The 15,885-nt window shown below is 43.4% G+C and overlaps 1 protein-coding gene across 1 annotated transcript in view; it reads left to right on the forward strand.

Moving 5' to 3' along the window:
• Positions 1 to 15,165, forward strand: part of LOC149363005 (putative sodium-dependent multivitamin transporter) — a 36,002-nt gene extending 20,837 nt beyond the window's left edge. Inside the window, exons 6-15 of the mRNA XM_089568413.1 lie at positions 41 to 181; positions 269 to 398; positions 2,277 to 2,365; positions 2,669 to 2,778; positions 5,331 to 5,398; positions 5,485 to 5,571; positions 8,439 to 8,623; positions 10,186 to 10,286; positions 14,880 to 14,899; positions 15,034 to 15,165. Coding sequence (XP_089424539.1) covers positions 41 to 181; positions 269 to 398; positions 2,277 to 2,365; positions 2,669 to 2,778; positions 5,331 to 5,398; positions 5,485 to 5,571; positions 8,439 to 8,623; positions 10,186 to 10,286; positions 14,880 to 14,899; positions 15,034 to 15,165 — 1,063 coding nt within the window. The remainder of the gene's footprint in view (positions 1 to 40; positions 182 to 268; positions 399 to 2,276; positions 2,366 to 2,668; positions 2,779 to 5,330; positions 5,399 to 5,484; positions 5,572 to 8,438; positions 8,624 to 10,185; positions 10,287 to 14,879; positions 14,900 to 15,033) is intronic.
• Positions 15,166 to 15,885: the final 720 nt, after the last annotated feature.

The following is a 15,885-nucleotide window of genomic DNA, read 5'->3' on the forward strand; positions in this document are numbered from 1 at the left end:
GTGCGCTGGCTGCCTAAATTGCAATTCGTTGCTTTCACAGAAACCACATCGATGTGACCACTGACGACAACATGTGGACGATGTTGTTAGCGGGCTCACCATACGCTCTGGCGCGAGTGGGGTTCGACCAGATGGCTGTGCAAAGATTCATGGCTGCTAGGACTCTCGGTGAAGCCAGATGGTGCGCATTACCTTTTGCTGGCACCTTTGCTGCGCGAAAGCATAAAGATGTCACATTGACACCTGCGAGCTGTTTGGCTTATTTCAGGATCGCCATCGCCGGCACGGTCTTCGTCGTAGCCTTCTTTGCAGCAGTAGCCGCGGCCGGGTTTGCATTGGTGTATTGGTACAGGGACTGCGACCCACTCGTTTACGGGGCCATCACGAGTTACGACCAGGTAACCGTGCGATGTTTTTTGTGACCGGTGCGAGCGATGTCATGTGATAAATGCCTGTTAAAACGAAAATACGTCACACTGAAGTATTGGCGTAGTTCTTTTTTGCGTACATAACGTAAAGTTGCTCTGAACAACGACCACGAGCGAAAAGAATGGTCATTCTTTTTTTTGTACTGTGTTGGTGGTCGAATCACTTTGCCAGGCGAGGTTTTGTGTATGCATCCATTCCAAAACAATGTTAGCAATAGACAATAGACGTGTCATGATAAGCGGCCATCTGACAGGCCACTATTCCAAAAACAGGAACATCCCCAAAGCAACGATCCATGAGTGATCCCGTAGCGCCGGATAGTGAAAAAAAATGATTCCTGAGATAAAATGTTGCTAAGCTCACATGGCAGGTGGTTCCTCTCGGAAAGGCTGGGTGGAAGGAATAAAAATGAATAGGCTTTAGTCCTGCATTTTGTCCTCTCAAGTTTGTTTTGGTTGTGGCGCGTTCTCTTATGTTGCATATAGTTATCGAAGTTCTGTTTTGTTTTATTATTTATTATGTTAAACTGCATTGTTAACCTGCGCATTTTGCGATGCGATTCTAGGGTAGGAAGCCCGGATTGTTTAAGCAGATCAGTTACTGAAAAATGCCTCCCATATGAACGGTAAATAAATTTTAGTGCTTTCCTTTGAGCGCTTTGAAAGGTGTTGACATCTAGCCTACTTTAGTGTGTGGTTCCCAGACAACATCAGAGTAATCGAGCAGTGTCCGTATATGAGATGTGACTGCTGTCAATTTCTTCTTGCTCAGCAACACGATCGGTGTGGGAGAAATTTTCTGGACCCTAATTCTTCTTGGCCGTGCCCACCAGTGGACCAACCTTAGATTTACTTGGGTGCGGCGTGACCCCCAGTGAGCCTTGGGCTTATCCAACTTATGGAAACCGGCAACAGCTGGCAAGACCAACATGGCTTGCATTTTTTTTTCTGCGGGTTCTTTCAAAAACGTGGGCTTTCCCACGGCTTCATAACGTCGCTCAGAATTCGTGCTGGGCAGCAAGAATAGACGACGTAACACACCGGTTACCCATGACGCAGTGCGCGCTCTAACACCTTGAGAGTATTCATTGTCAGAAAATGACAAATGAATGCATAAGCAGTTTCTTTGTCTCTTTTATAATAGACGCCATTGCATAATATTTATCTCTAGGAATAAGTATTCAATTCGCTTCTTTTTTGCATGCCGGTTCCTCTGTAAGTGAATTTTCAAGCGCAACATGCTCTTTCTGCTGCTTCTAGTTGAGTTAGTAGAGTTAGCATAATTTTCAAACCCGGCCAGATGTATAAGGTTAAGTTGTTATTTCTTGGTTTTCTAGTTGTTTCTTGACTCTCAACGTTGAAACTCTTCGGTGGTATTAGAAATATACCAACTATTATGAGCAGATATTAACAGCACACTAGTATTTTGAAAAGAGAAGGGAAAAATCGGGGCTTCAAAAATCGGGATGAGGATGTCTTCAGAGCTCTTTTCTACGTAACTTGTTGAGCTGCCAACGTATTTTGAGAGCATCGATATTAGTACCTCTCGGTGTTGTATTCAGGATATAACTCTTTCAAGGTTAACATCTTATTGTGGCACTCCTGTCAGAAGCAGTGTCCTCAGAACTGTAGTTGTATATCTCAAGCGTATTGAATTAGAAAAGAACGTCCACAAATAGTGGAAATAACTTTTCGCCGTGGACGTATTACACATCAGCAATGACAGAAGCGCTCTGCGCGCCTAATCCTACGTAAAAGTCTCAACAACAATAGCCAAATCGCTACGAAGTGGTCCAAATCGTCAAACATTTATAAATAGATGTGTGCTGTTCTTTTATTTTGTTTTAGATTGTTCCTTATTATCTGAAAGAAAGCCTTTCCGACGTCACCATGCTCCGGGGATTATTTCTGGCTGGACTTCTCAGTGCATCTACAAGGTGCGCCGTAAACTTACTACTTATGACTATGCACAGTAGAATTCATTGATGCGCCAGAGGATTACCTCACAGCTAACGAATGTTGAGCATAGCTTTGCGATGAAAAAGAAAGTACATGGCGTTAGCTATTTGTAAATCAAATGCTTTGACTAAAAAAGCGGTTTCAGAATCACACAACTCACCACCACCTGACCAGGCAAGTGGAATGAAAGCCTCCCCAGAAATTCAGATAATGGCTGTTAATGCTATTTAAACGAAGTATATTAGCAAACGAAAGATATAATTTTTTCATATTATTTGCAGCACTGTTTCTTCAGTCGTCAACACCCACGCAGCCACGTTTTACATCGACGTTGTCGCACCGTTCTTCAAGATGAATGAACGCAAAGGCGTTGTTGTTATGCGGCTTCTAGGTATGCGCATATTTTATGATTATTATGATGATTACTTTCATGATGAAATATACGCAGGATGAGCGGTGATGGCGTTAAGGGGTAGGGGTCGCTAGCCATATAATAAATATCTCGGCAAATGCCCCAACTTTGTAGCATTGTCCCTATAGTACGCTTTCTTTGTTTACGGTCAATAAATTTTTGCCTTGAGGCAGCAGCTCAACTCCGCAAACTCATTTTTCCACATTTCAGACCCAAAATATTATTTAAAAGCAGCACGATGCGCAAGAGATAGAAATTGCACGCGGTAAAGAAGGCGTAAGCAAGACCCTTGGAAATATGGCAAAATATGGCTCCTTTAGATATTCTCACGGCTAATGGAGAGAAGACACTTAAAATATGTCGAAAAATGGATACAGAAGCGGAATGTGAGCAGGCCTCATTGAAACGAATACCACAACAGTTATTTGCTCGAAGTGTGTAGAAAAATAGTGGCCACGAAGATTTCATCAACAGGTTAGAAAACAGATAGTTTATTGTCTCATCTTAAACGACCTCTTATCTTTTATTTCATACCCGCCCACAGGAAGACCTCGAGTAAGTAGTCTGAGTTTAAGGAGGATTTTTCAGAAGGACAAAATGTCTCCAGTCGGCATCGAGAAGCAGGGTTCTAACATCTGCTGGAAGAATCAGTTTGCACACTACCGAGGTTTTCGCATCATTCAGTATATTACCATAGATGTGTATTCCTCTCGGCCATCGCGTATTCTCCGCGATCGCGTTCGGAATTTCAGCTCCCCCTTGATTTCGTTCGCCTAGGTGTATCACAACTCCAGCCAAAAGCCTCCCCCGACGCTGTTTCACGGCGCTCGGATATAGCTGCTGATAGCCAAAACACCGTACCGTAGCCAGGCTTGGAAATGTTAGTTAAATAGCAGTTTAGGAGCTTGTTGTCTTCACTGAAGCTCTGTACCGTAAATGGATTGCTTTATCCACTCATACCTCTCTCCTATGATAAAGTGACTATTCCGTGCCAAGGAGCGCTTGCCTCGCACCTTATGCAACACTGCGTGACACAAGGCGGCACTCGAGGCCGCTGGACGCCAAATATTCCGTAACAGATCTCGGACGGTATACGAGTATGTGCGCCTGCAGAAGGATGGTGGCGGGGAGGGGGGGGGGGGGGGGTTAGAGTGAGTGGTTAAAAGGAGAGGCGCCATAGCAGTCTTACTCTGGATGGACACGTGGACTGCGCCATGAAAACAGCGATTAGGGAGGACTCAAACTGACAGGCATTAAAAATATAGGCATTGTTCTTGCTTTTCTCCTAGACAGGCTGCACAATCTCGTTATATGCCACCCCACAGCCTTTCTTCACGACATGGCTTAAACTTAGCAAATGCCTGCTATGTGTGTTATGTCAGGCTGCAGTGTATTTGAAGTAGCTTATTTCTTGGTACCTACTGTCAATTCCACAAGATATTATAACAGGAAGGGCATAAGGTGAACAGTATTAATAACTGAGCACAATAAGGCAAGCTAGCATACTACAAAGGTACGCAAACGGCGTTGTGTGGGTAAGATGCTTAACAGACAACTCAAGGATAGAAGTAAAAGGATAGAAGTAGAAGGTACAAATACACAGATCAACAGTGGAAAAAAGGAACTGAACAGAAAACAGACGCTGTAATCCAATGGTTCAATATTCTGAAAATAATAGGCATAAATGGAAGGAAATGGAATGGAAGAACATATATTAATACGTATAAAATGTGCATCATCTCCAGCTGCATGGAAGGTATGTACATACATATTACAGAATACTTTAAGCATTTATTTCTTATGCAACTGGTTTTCGACGAGGGCTACAAAGGTATTTGATGATGAGCAGCTTGGGATGGTTGCGTCAAGGGTATTCCATTCGTGTGTGGTTAGTGAGAAAAATGAGTGCTAAAGTAGTCGGTCCGGAAAGTGTACTCGTTTAGTGTACGGGAATGCTTATGGCGTGTGGGCCTAGTATCTGTAAAGGATATATATATTTAGAGGTGTCAATATGCAGCTGGCTATTGAGTAACTGGTGCAAGAATCTAAGACGTGCTAGTTTGACTCTCTTCTGCAAGGTAAGCATACCATCTTTATGGATTAGGTTAGTTGGTGAATCAGTTTGACTACTCCTATTAAAAATGAATCTGACTCTCTTTCTTTGTACTTCTTCTAGTTTACTTACGTGTTGTTTAGTAAAAGGAAACCATACAATATTAGAGTATTCTAAAATTGGCCTTACAAGGGTATTTGTCTCTGATGGTGCTATTTCGAGGCGCCTTCCCAGGAAGAATTAATTATTTATGGCCGTGCCCCCGTAGGACGGCATCTAAAGCGGTATGCCAGGTGCCTACCGCTATTCACAATCCAGAGAGTACGGTGTATCAGTATTTTTCAGCTGCAGTATGGATGGGGATTCCACAAATGATTGCTCGTTATTCTCGATGACAGCAAGGTCCATGTAGTACGTTGATAAAATGAGTGTTGGAGCCAGGTAGGTGGATGTCCATGAAAGTCATTTTTTCTTTCAGCTTTTGCGAGTGGCACCATAATGACAATTTACGCTATCTTCTTACCACATTTCGGCGGTGCTATGCGGGTACGTGCGTTATGCAAAATTTCTTTCTTACTTTTCATCAAAACATGTCGTTGCTTGCTGTCTCAAACCGTTTCGATGTACCGCAGCTTTTCATGGCCCTGTACTCCTCCGGTTGCGGTCCTTTCGCGGGGCTTATACTTCTAGCAATATCGTCGCCATGGGTGAACGCAAAGGTTCGTCCCTTTCATGAAATTCTGATAGCTGGTGCATTTGAGCCCTAACACGTCAGTGAGACTGGCCACTCCAACGCATTGGGCTACGCATGGCCTATCGTACAGAAATTGTCTTTCGGCGTGTTTTTTTTCCAAATAATTGGACTCCTTGTTCTCACTCCATCACTTGTGTTATGCCCACGACGTAAGGTAAATTTTGCTCCGTCGCCTGAGGTTTGGTGTCGCATTCACGAACCGTCAGTCCTTTGTTATCGACACAGATGACACCCTGAGTGCGCTATCACCAGGTACGACGAAACCATATAGCACCTATTTTGTGCGTGTCCCGCATACACTCCCCAATTAAAGTCTCAGTGTCGGGCGCTGGAGTTTCTTAAAACACGCCCTCTGACGGAAGTGATTATTCTCGAACAGTGGCCCCAACGATTGTCAGCAGTGAAGGCCTGCGATGCATTGCTCCGTTTCTTGGGAGCGTCGAACCTACAAGATAGGCTATGGCTTTTCCCCGCGTTTTCTGCCTACTGACTTGTGTTTTCTTTAACTTCTCTTTTTCCTTCACTCTTGTGTGCCTTTATTCCTCTCCCTCAGTGCTGAGTAGCAAACTGATACTTCTCCCCGTTAAAGGGATAGGGAACAAAACATTTTTAACCGAGATTTGTGCCCCAAGTAATAGCAGTCGTACTTACAGTGACCAATATAACTGCTCTGAAACGGAAATAAGCAAAAGTAAATATTTGCTTGAATATTTCTCAAAAAAACGCACCTAGAAGTGGGCTGTGAAAGCTCCCACAATATGGTATGCAAAGTCAACCTTACCTTTTGCAAGGTATCACCAGTATGAACCGCACGAAAGTGATCGCGTTTCCCATGCTTCTGCTTCATTCTACAGTCCATTTTGTTCGCTTTCTTGCGTTAACGCTTCAAGATTCTCTGCCTATGTCTCGTTGCGGCACACTCTGTGTGACAACCTGGCTTAATCGGCCAGAATTGATTGGAAATCCCTATATATTGCGCCGACAGCGAGAAAAAACAACTTTTAGCAAATACGATGCGGTAGCGATATCTTTCACCCGCCAGAGAAATCAACGGAAAGGGAGAACTGAAATGCGCATTGCCAAGCCAGCTTGCCTACGGCGCTCCTCAGGGTATACCTCACATCTTGCCCGCCAGCTTATTGGCTGGCGCGAGCTGAGTACGGCCCGATGGCGGCTTACAAAACGCCAAAAGAACAGCCATACTGTAAAGAAAAAACAAAATAATGTCTTTACGCTTGAGTAAACTTAGCTTACAAATTGAAATTTGGCACTCTCAGTATCTCCAGATATTTATTCCGTATCCATTTAACCTGGCCATCGTTTCTCTTCATCCTCCCTTTCTTGTTATGCTAAGCATTGGTAGAGCCCCGTCCATGTTCTGAACTTCAAGAATACACGTTGTTAAATACCTCTACCCTAAAATAACTTAAACGACTCTTTCATTTCTTGCGAAAAATGAGCGCCGTTGGCCTATCGCTTCAGCGCCGCGTTTCCGGCTCACCGTTGACAATGTCTGCAGCCCACACCTCTCTCTCATCACCTCACGCACCTATCAGCGCGATTCAGGCGTCCACTGACCCAGGGAGCCAGTTATGCGCACTTCCTTTCCTTAAAATGGCACAATTTTGTCAATGCAAACGCATGCAGCACACTTCTGTCTCTACCTCCACGTAGCTCAAAGAACGATTGAGGTGTCCACTGTTCCAACAGGGCAGTTATGCTCCTCTCCTTTCTTTTCCAAGCTCCTGATCCATTGGTATCGCAGCTTAAAGCACGACTAAAGTGTCCACTGCAGGTTACAACGGACAACGGCGACGGGGACGCCGCGAAACGCAGAAACGGGCGCCAAAGAGCTGCGCTGTAAAACATTCAGCGGCACAAAAAAATAACGACACAATTTGACGAACCCCGATGTAGGCGAAACGTACGAGGCGCATGGGCGCACTATGATATAGGGATATGTCTGAGAGCCCCGGCTTGTCAAAATTCTTCTGGAACCAACTACTACGGTGCCTCTGTGTCTCTTCCAGCTTTCACTCCTTTCTTCGTCTCTTTTCTCACGGCGTGATTGAGGTGCCCGCCAAGATTTTCACAGTTCTGAGGCTCACCTTGCCTCAAAATCGATGAATTTGTCATTAATTTATTTCGGACACTGCATTTCAAAGATCAACCAATCGCCACTGCTCGCTTCTCCAGCCAGGGTAGGAGAGAGGTCACATCAGACGTACTATCGGGGACAAAAGTGGTATACTCCACGCGGCGGGAGCCGGAGGAACGGAAAACTGCGGTACTTTGGCGAGCTAAAGCACGAAACATAGAAACGAGCCAACCGACATGCCTGCTGATAATAAAGGTCACGCATTGGCTGTCTCGATCCAGTTTTCCGTTGCTCCGGCTCCCGCCGCGTGGAGTATACCACTTTGGTACCACTTTGGACGTGACATGGAATGGCAGTCGTCATGCTGCGCACTCACTGCCATAGGTTCTCTAATTGCGCCAGAAATCACCCTTTTTTATAGCCAGTGCCGATAGCAATTGCTGTTTCATGTCTAAAATGTGATACGTTTATTAATATCACCAAATCACCATTGTCAATACCTGTCTATCAGTAACATTTGCAAAGTTAACGACTAGAATTTGCCTAAGTAATTTAGCAGTTATCAGTCCTTTACCGATGCAAATGGCGTGATTGTACATAAAAAGTACTAAGATTAAAATTTGCGACGTACTGCACCAACACACCCCGTTATTACTCACGAAGAGAATATGCAACAACTATTTGAGTGGTGCAAAATATTACTCTAAATTTGCAACCGGCATTTCTATTCGCAGGGGGCAGCTTGGGCCTGCTTGCTAGTTTGCACACTCCACCTTTGGCACGCGTTTGGCCGGAGCCTCTCGGGCATGGCTTCATCACCTTTCCTGTATGGAACTTTGGACCGCTGCCCAAACTCAACGACGTTAAATCAAACAGTCAGCACCTCTTTGGCTGATGTGGATTCATCGCTTCTTGAAAGGTTGGCCTCTTATACTCGCTTAATTACACTAGCACTGGACCCAGAGCCGTGCATACTCTTAAAGACGGATTTGGGGCGGCCATGTCATTTTTCTATACACATGATCTTCAGCACTAGATTGAAGGTATATATAGAACAAAGTTATATTACCCGCCTATTTATCTCTCCACGTGAATGAATGGACAATGTCTTATCTCATGTCTGTTAGCCAATGCATCGTTTGCGGACTTGCAAAGCGCATGCACTCCAGTCTAGAGGCGTACTTTCTTTTTATTCCAGAAGTGTGCCATCAGGCATAAGTTCAGAAAAGGAGAATGTAAGAGATACAAAGTTAAAAATATTGAACACCAGTTTCGCTGACGTAGTCGCAGAGGTTGCCGGTGAAGTGATTGTTCATAGTCCACTTCTGAGCCAAATGGTATTTATAGAAAGGAAATTGTATATTCTTCCTTATTTCGGGTCACAACTTTAACTAGTATTTTCGCGCCTGTGTGCTGAGAGGAACACCTAAGGTTTTCATCCTTTTATAGCGATAGTAATCACTATGTATTGTGTAGCGTTCCCATGTAATCTAAGTTTGTATGTTGTTAATAATAATCTTGTGCTCCTCACTTTAATTTTTATGCGCTAGCATTTCCACTATTACAAATCACTTCAGCTCTGCATATATCTCTGCCCGCTGTCTGAGTGCGAGCAGGAACGCGAAAACACGGCATCGTTGCTATTCAGCAGCCACTATTACTACATGTTCATTCCGCTGCAACCACCTGCAAACTTATCTGTGGTATAAACGTGGGAGCTATTAAAACCCTTCGGTTCGTGACTGTGAGCACAATAATTTCAGGAGCCAACATTTTCCCTGAATTTTTTCAAATGTAATACCTCACATATACCAATTCAGCTTAAGTTACAATGCTCAATCTACCACGATGTAGAAAATTGAAAATGAATTTTATAGCAGCCTTCTTTTCTAACTTGGGCTTTTCATTCTGGAAACAGGTGAGCTAAAATTATGTCCATATCTTCCCCACAAGACAGTTCTTGAAAGCCTATTGAGCGCTTAAAGCTAGCGCTGCGAGTATGTACGAGATGTTGAAATGCCCCAACGTGTATTGTTGCTCATAACGCATTGTAGAATGCTCAGTACAACGTCTCTTTTTTTCTCACGCGCTGCTGTCGAAACCCGACTCCTATACCTTGATTTAGTGGGGACATAGTTCGAAAGGCTTTAAATTTTCATCCCGAGGTACAAGCTGATTGGCAAACCTTTCAGAAATGGGTTTGCATGACAGCCTAAGCTGGAGTTTAGCTGTCTTGTCTCTTATTAGCATTAATGTTTTTCCTAATACAAGACGAATAAAGGAAGGTAGAGCTGTTTTGTGACGGGCCTTCTGAAGCGCACATAGCCGTGCATAATATTTGCTTCAAGTTGGCATTCTTCCCATTATGAGTCATTTCCGTTAGCATCAGATATATGAGAGAATTTTCAACTGTTCGTATCATTTGTGCGGGCCTCGTATGTTACGTGTGTAAAAGCATCTTCCGCGTTCTCTTTTATGCAGCTCGGGCGTGTTCCAGCTATATCAGATCTCGTTCTTCTGGATGTCGTTGGTCGGCGCGCTGCTCACTACACTTCTGAGCACTGTCTTCAGTCTTGCGACAGGCGAGTACCTAAAGCGTGTCTCTTTTGAAGCGTGTTCCTAATCGGAAGTGATTAGGAAGGTGGCATGAAGGATCGCTAGAAACCGCGGTTTGAATTAGCTCGGTCAGCGGAACTGTTATTCTGTGCACTGAGTTCGAACATGCGTTGCGCTGCCAAGAGTGTTCGAGGTACTTGTGCAGTTTTCTAAGTCACAACTCAATAACGCGATGTGTACACGCCAGCTTCGTACTCTGACATTCGCCGTTTGATTCAACATACATGGATAAGCAGTTAGTGAGTATTTTTTGGTTATGCTGTGCCAAAAATTAATAGCTCAAGTCAAATCCAACAGCTAAATATCCGCCACAAATGGAGAGACGTTTATGCTATGCCGCGCATTGTGAAGACACAGTAATAGCTGTTACGAAGTTCAGCGTAACACCCGCCTCCCGACTTCCACAACACGCGTGCCGCGGTGCCTCATCCTCTCCCACCGTGCTATGATGCCATATCACTCAACCTCTGCGCTTCACCACTACAATACCGTATTGCTCTTTTGTTCTCGCCGCTCTAAGCAGTGACTTTCCGGCTCCCGCTGTTTCTCACCTCCGAGTTCGTTTCCCAAAACCAGTTTCTCTCCTTCCTACTTCTCCTACTTTCCTACCTCAACCCCCCTTCCTCAAAGAAGAATTCTACTACATCGTAGTGAGAGTGCGGACGTCTCCTCCAAAGTAGCAGGTGAGATCTTTGCTGTTTTGACAAAAGCTATTTAAAATGTAGTTAATTACCTCGAGTGAAGGTGATAGAGCGGCTATGAAAACCAATAAATTTTACACGGATAGTCGACGACAAGTCATCCATGTAATGCACATTTCCATAAAGATAGTGTAATCCGATGGCAACAGCTGGAACTTAAAGCACGGTGTCTCGGACTCCATAGCTAAACTCGGCTGCTACTGCCTGCCGATGCTTCTTCATTAAGTCGATATTTATAAGCCAACATAGAGCTATAAAGGTAGCTAACAGGGAAATCTCATCGGTTAATTTGAATTTTCTACTACCATAGCTAGTTTACGAACAGATTTAAAAAACACGTGTGATGCCTTCTGAAGAGTGTCCAATGGCGGAACGGATTTTAAAATTAGCAAAAATCGCTATGTTGGGTTACGGACCTATGTCCGACTGAGACGGCTGCAAACAAAAGCTCCAAAGTCACCAGCTCGGTGAATTGGTTTTCACTAAAAGGTGTCCACCTAGCGCATGCAGACGGTCCGTGATGCATGTCGTTTTGAAGCGAAAGCTTCACTACGGGACCTCGGGCTTCGATCGCGGATCGTGCAAATTTGACCTCCAGCTGAGTTAGAGGCCAAAAATACAGAAAGCTGGGCAAGTTGACTACGCTTCATTATACACAGCGCCTTGTGCCTTGTCTTCTGCGCTGTTCTATAATAGAGGTTAAACCACGAACAAGAGAAATTGAATAAATATCCATGACTAGGAGTCGAACTCGCGGCTGAGCGAACAGATCTCCTTTAAGGGCCGCAAGCGAGACCGCTATGCTATCGTCGCTTTTTTTTTCACCGTAGCCAACACGCCTCTTGTTGTTGTTGTTGTAGCCTTTGAAAGGATGGCACATACCCTCCCCTTGTTATACTACACCCCACTCTCGCGCTGTGCACTGGAGAGCGTCGTCTTGTTCAACTTCCATCTGCTCCGTCCCGCGGTACTGCCTGCTCACCGTCGTCTTCTACGCAGCACCAATCCGTGCTTTCGCTCCGGTTAAAATGTAGTTTATTCGCCTTAATCACTGTTTACGACCGTTTGCGGTAGCAGCAACCCTTTTACTGGTAGTATACATTTTTTATTTTAATACACACAACGCAGAAGGCTTTCATGAAAATTTTACCATATCATGGAGGCTTCACTGAGCACTCTTACCAAAGCGCACCTGAAAGGCACGCATTTTCCATTCCTACAAAGATTTGAAATTAAAATTGAAAGTTCATTTCTTTAACACACCATAGAGTAAGAAGAGAGGACACAGCGCAAAAAGCTCCCTAAGAGAGCTCGAAATTTCACCCAGTGCCCTAAATATACATTCACAGCAGTACGTTTGCGTGCAACAGGCTTGAGTACAACGCAATATTCCCCGGAAGAAAAAAAACGAGATAAAGGTCAACGAAACAGCATGAAGGTCATAGCGCATACAGCAGAAGAAAGTGGACATACATAAGAAGGAAAACAAACATACGTTAAAATATACCCCACTTGTCTTCAGTGAAAGCACAAAAGATTTTAAAATGCATACGACGGATATTAACTGACTCAGTGAGATTTTTTCTATGCATATAATATTTTCTACCGGCAAGTTAATATGATGTACTATGTTGTTGGATAAAAATGGCTTACCATGTCAGGTGCGGCAAAATGTTCAAGCCAGGGCAAGTAACATCATGTATTGTACACTGGTGCGTACTGTTGGAGATTGAAGGCTCTCAGGATTAGTACATGAATTGTTTCAACTGCGTTTCTTTACGTACAATATAATTTGAACGGTTGCAGATACTCAATACATAAAATGCCATATTGCTTAAAGTGCATGCGGAAACGCATGGCAATGCATTGGAGTGCTCGCAATCAGTCTATCTGCTTTTAATATGGAGACTGAATTTCCCGCGTTCATTGATGAATTTTCCCCTCCTTTTCTTCTTTTAAAAAAAGTGGTTAGTGGTGGCGGTTCTACAATAAAGACTTAAAGAATACAGGAAGGCCAAGCGCGCAGCACAGAACAAAAGTGAAGGCGCTGTCACGCAGAGCAAGCAAAAGGCCTGCTCAGTATGCCTTGCTGCTAACACCAACAAAACGCCGTTCGATAACTTGCCACGCATTTTCTGCAGCGCACATTATGCGTACGCGTTCTCTGATGCTTTGCGGTCAATTTACGCTCTCTGTACGCGTAGTCTTTCGCAAAACAGGAAAGGCAATATAAAATGATAGCGTTTCGTTCTTGTTTCATGCAGGTGATGCCAATACGCCAAGAAAAAACCTGCATCTGATCAGCTGCTCTTTTCTGAAAATATGGAGGAGTGTTGGATGCCTACGTAGGAAACTTCAGGCAAGTTCTTGAAATGACAGTTGTCTTCAACGCTTCTAATGATGCAGTTCCTTACGGAAGTTGTTTCGCGACCGTTTTAGCGTGTTAGGTCTGTTAATTATAACGAAAATCGTCCTGATATACGAGGTGTTTCAGGCAAGATGAAGTAATTTCCAAAACAGGCTTTAAAAATAAAAATAAGGGTTTGGTGCCATTGTATTAACAGTGTGGGCGGACACCAGATAACCGGTGAATCATCTCAAATAGTAAGCTGGTCGACTAATTTTAAACAACGAACTTTTTAATTATGAGACTTGAGCACCTAGTTGCAATTACACATTTGTAGCCGGTCTTTAGTAAAAACCACACCAGTTTTTAGCGTTTCGAAAACGCAATTAGCCTCTCCTTTGTCTTGTAAAAAATTTTGGCTACATCGTGTAATAATGCATGCGCTTTCGAAAAGCACGCAGGCAATGCACTCTCTCAAGCACTCTCCCAGTGCACGTAACTAGTCAAAAAAGTCAAAATTTCTCAGAATTAAAACAAAAAACTGATGTGGCTATTATTGATAACTAGCTACAAATCTCTGACTCCGAACAGGCGCCTACTACATTTGTTAGCCTTAGTCGCTTTGGGACGTTAAACCTCATAAGCAAACAAACATTTGTTAAAAAGTCAATTATTAAAAATTAGTAACCAGCTTACAACTTCAGACGACTCACTCGTTTTCAGTGTACGCCAGCACTAAATAGTAATGGTATGACGCCAAAGCCATATATTTAGCGAAAAAAGATATTTCTCTGAAAAATCTGGTATAGTCGGTTTGAACGCACTCAGTATTCCTTCCCTCTAGTAACAAAAACAAAACCTACAGTTGACTCAGCTATAAAAAAAGGCACGGAAGAAATCAAGTTGGAGGATATTCTTGAAGCGGCGTCCTTTAGCATCCCACATATACCGCAACTTTTTTACAGCCCTTTTCAGAGCCCATTTAAACTTCCAACCTCTCGTGCTGTATGTGAATTACGTCGTCTTCATCAACATCCGTGAGCTAGTCAGTCCAAAAGCAACAGTTGGGGGCCCTATCATGGTCGCGTCCAATTTTGAACACATGGCCGGTTCAGAGGTAACAAAAAAAGCCGCATGTAAGCACCATCTAACAAGCACGCAGCAATATACACTGAACGGTAGAAGATTTGTTCCAAAAAATTCAATCATCAGTGGTGTGAATGAGCTTAGATACAAGATGGAATGTTATCGCTTTGGTATCACAATGGTAATTAAGCGACCTTCAGCCTTTTTTTAATCAGCTTTTTATGTCGGTGTACCGAGCATGCACTCTGCAAGTTCATCTGTCAATTACTGTAGTCTATTTTGTGGAAAAGCATAACCCACTGAAAATTTATGCATTTTTGTATTAGGATGTGTCGTCAAGTGTGAGTGTGCCTAAATCTGGCAAACCTTTGTTCGCAGCCAACTTAAAATGAGATGAAAACATTACCATTTTTTAATATTTTCAGAAAGTATCTACAATGGTGAGGTGAGGGGGCGATATTTAATAGAAGCATCACAAAAACACCGAATTAAAAGTTTACTCTGTTACCGGCTGCTATAAAAAAAGTGGAAAATATGTGCATACTTTACAGAACTGTCATTTTTATTGTACTTAAACAGCTACAGGAACATGTACGCAAAACCGACATCACCAGTTCTGAGGATCGGCTGGACGACGAACAAACAGCCCTCGGAACTGAACTCCAGGCCAACTCGGGTGCGCAAGCGGAAGAAATGCATTTTGCTCAGTAAAATGGTGTATAGTACCAAATTTTTCTGCAAAAGTAAATATGAAGAAACAGGTTTCTTTGCACGGCTTACTTGTGTGTCGGATTTTCAGTGGCTTCGTTAAAGAGGCTGGAGCCCGGAAAAAATTCAGCGGGCACTTAGGCTCACTGAACGGCTGCAAGGCGAAAGCTTTTCCTGGAGCACTGTTTGCTTTTTATTAATTTTTTTATTTTTATTGTTTTTATTTTTATTTTCACATCTGATGTTTTTATTTTATTTTATTTTTTATTTTTGTTTCTTTCCCTTTCATTGCTTTTTTATTTTTATTTACTTTTTATTCTTTTATTCTTTTCATTTTATTTATGAAACCCATACATTCACTAGATGCGCCTTTATTCATGCTCATACCTTGAGCATTCGTGGCGGAGTGGTAGCGTCTCCGCTTCAAATTCCAAAGGCCCTGGTTCGATTGCCAGCCTCGACGATGCTTCTTTTTAAGTAGGGACGCCGAAACGCGGACAAATCTCCCGATGCGGCTGCCGACACGGCTGCTAATGACAGCATGAGGTAGACTAGGTCACATGACTCTCCACATCATCAAGCTCTTTTCATGCGATGGTCCGTATATTTAAAAAAGTCACGTAGCTACATTTAGCTGGGTCACCCACGGTATATTTTTACCTGCGTTCTCTATCCGCATTCTGCGGAAAATTGGACCATCACCACACTCAAAGGGTGGTCAAG

This window comes from Amblyomma mixtum, chromosome 2, assembly GCF_055824585.1.
Source record: "Amblyomma mixtum isolate Tamu chromosome 2, ASM5582458v1, whole genome shotgun sequence".
Taxonomy (NCBI): Eukaryota; Metazoa; Arthropoda; class Arachnida; order Ixodida; family Ixodidae; genus Amblyomma; species Amblyomma mixtum.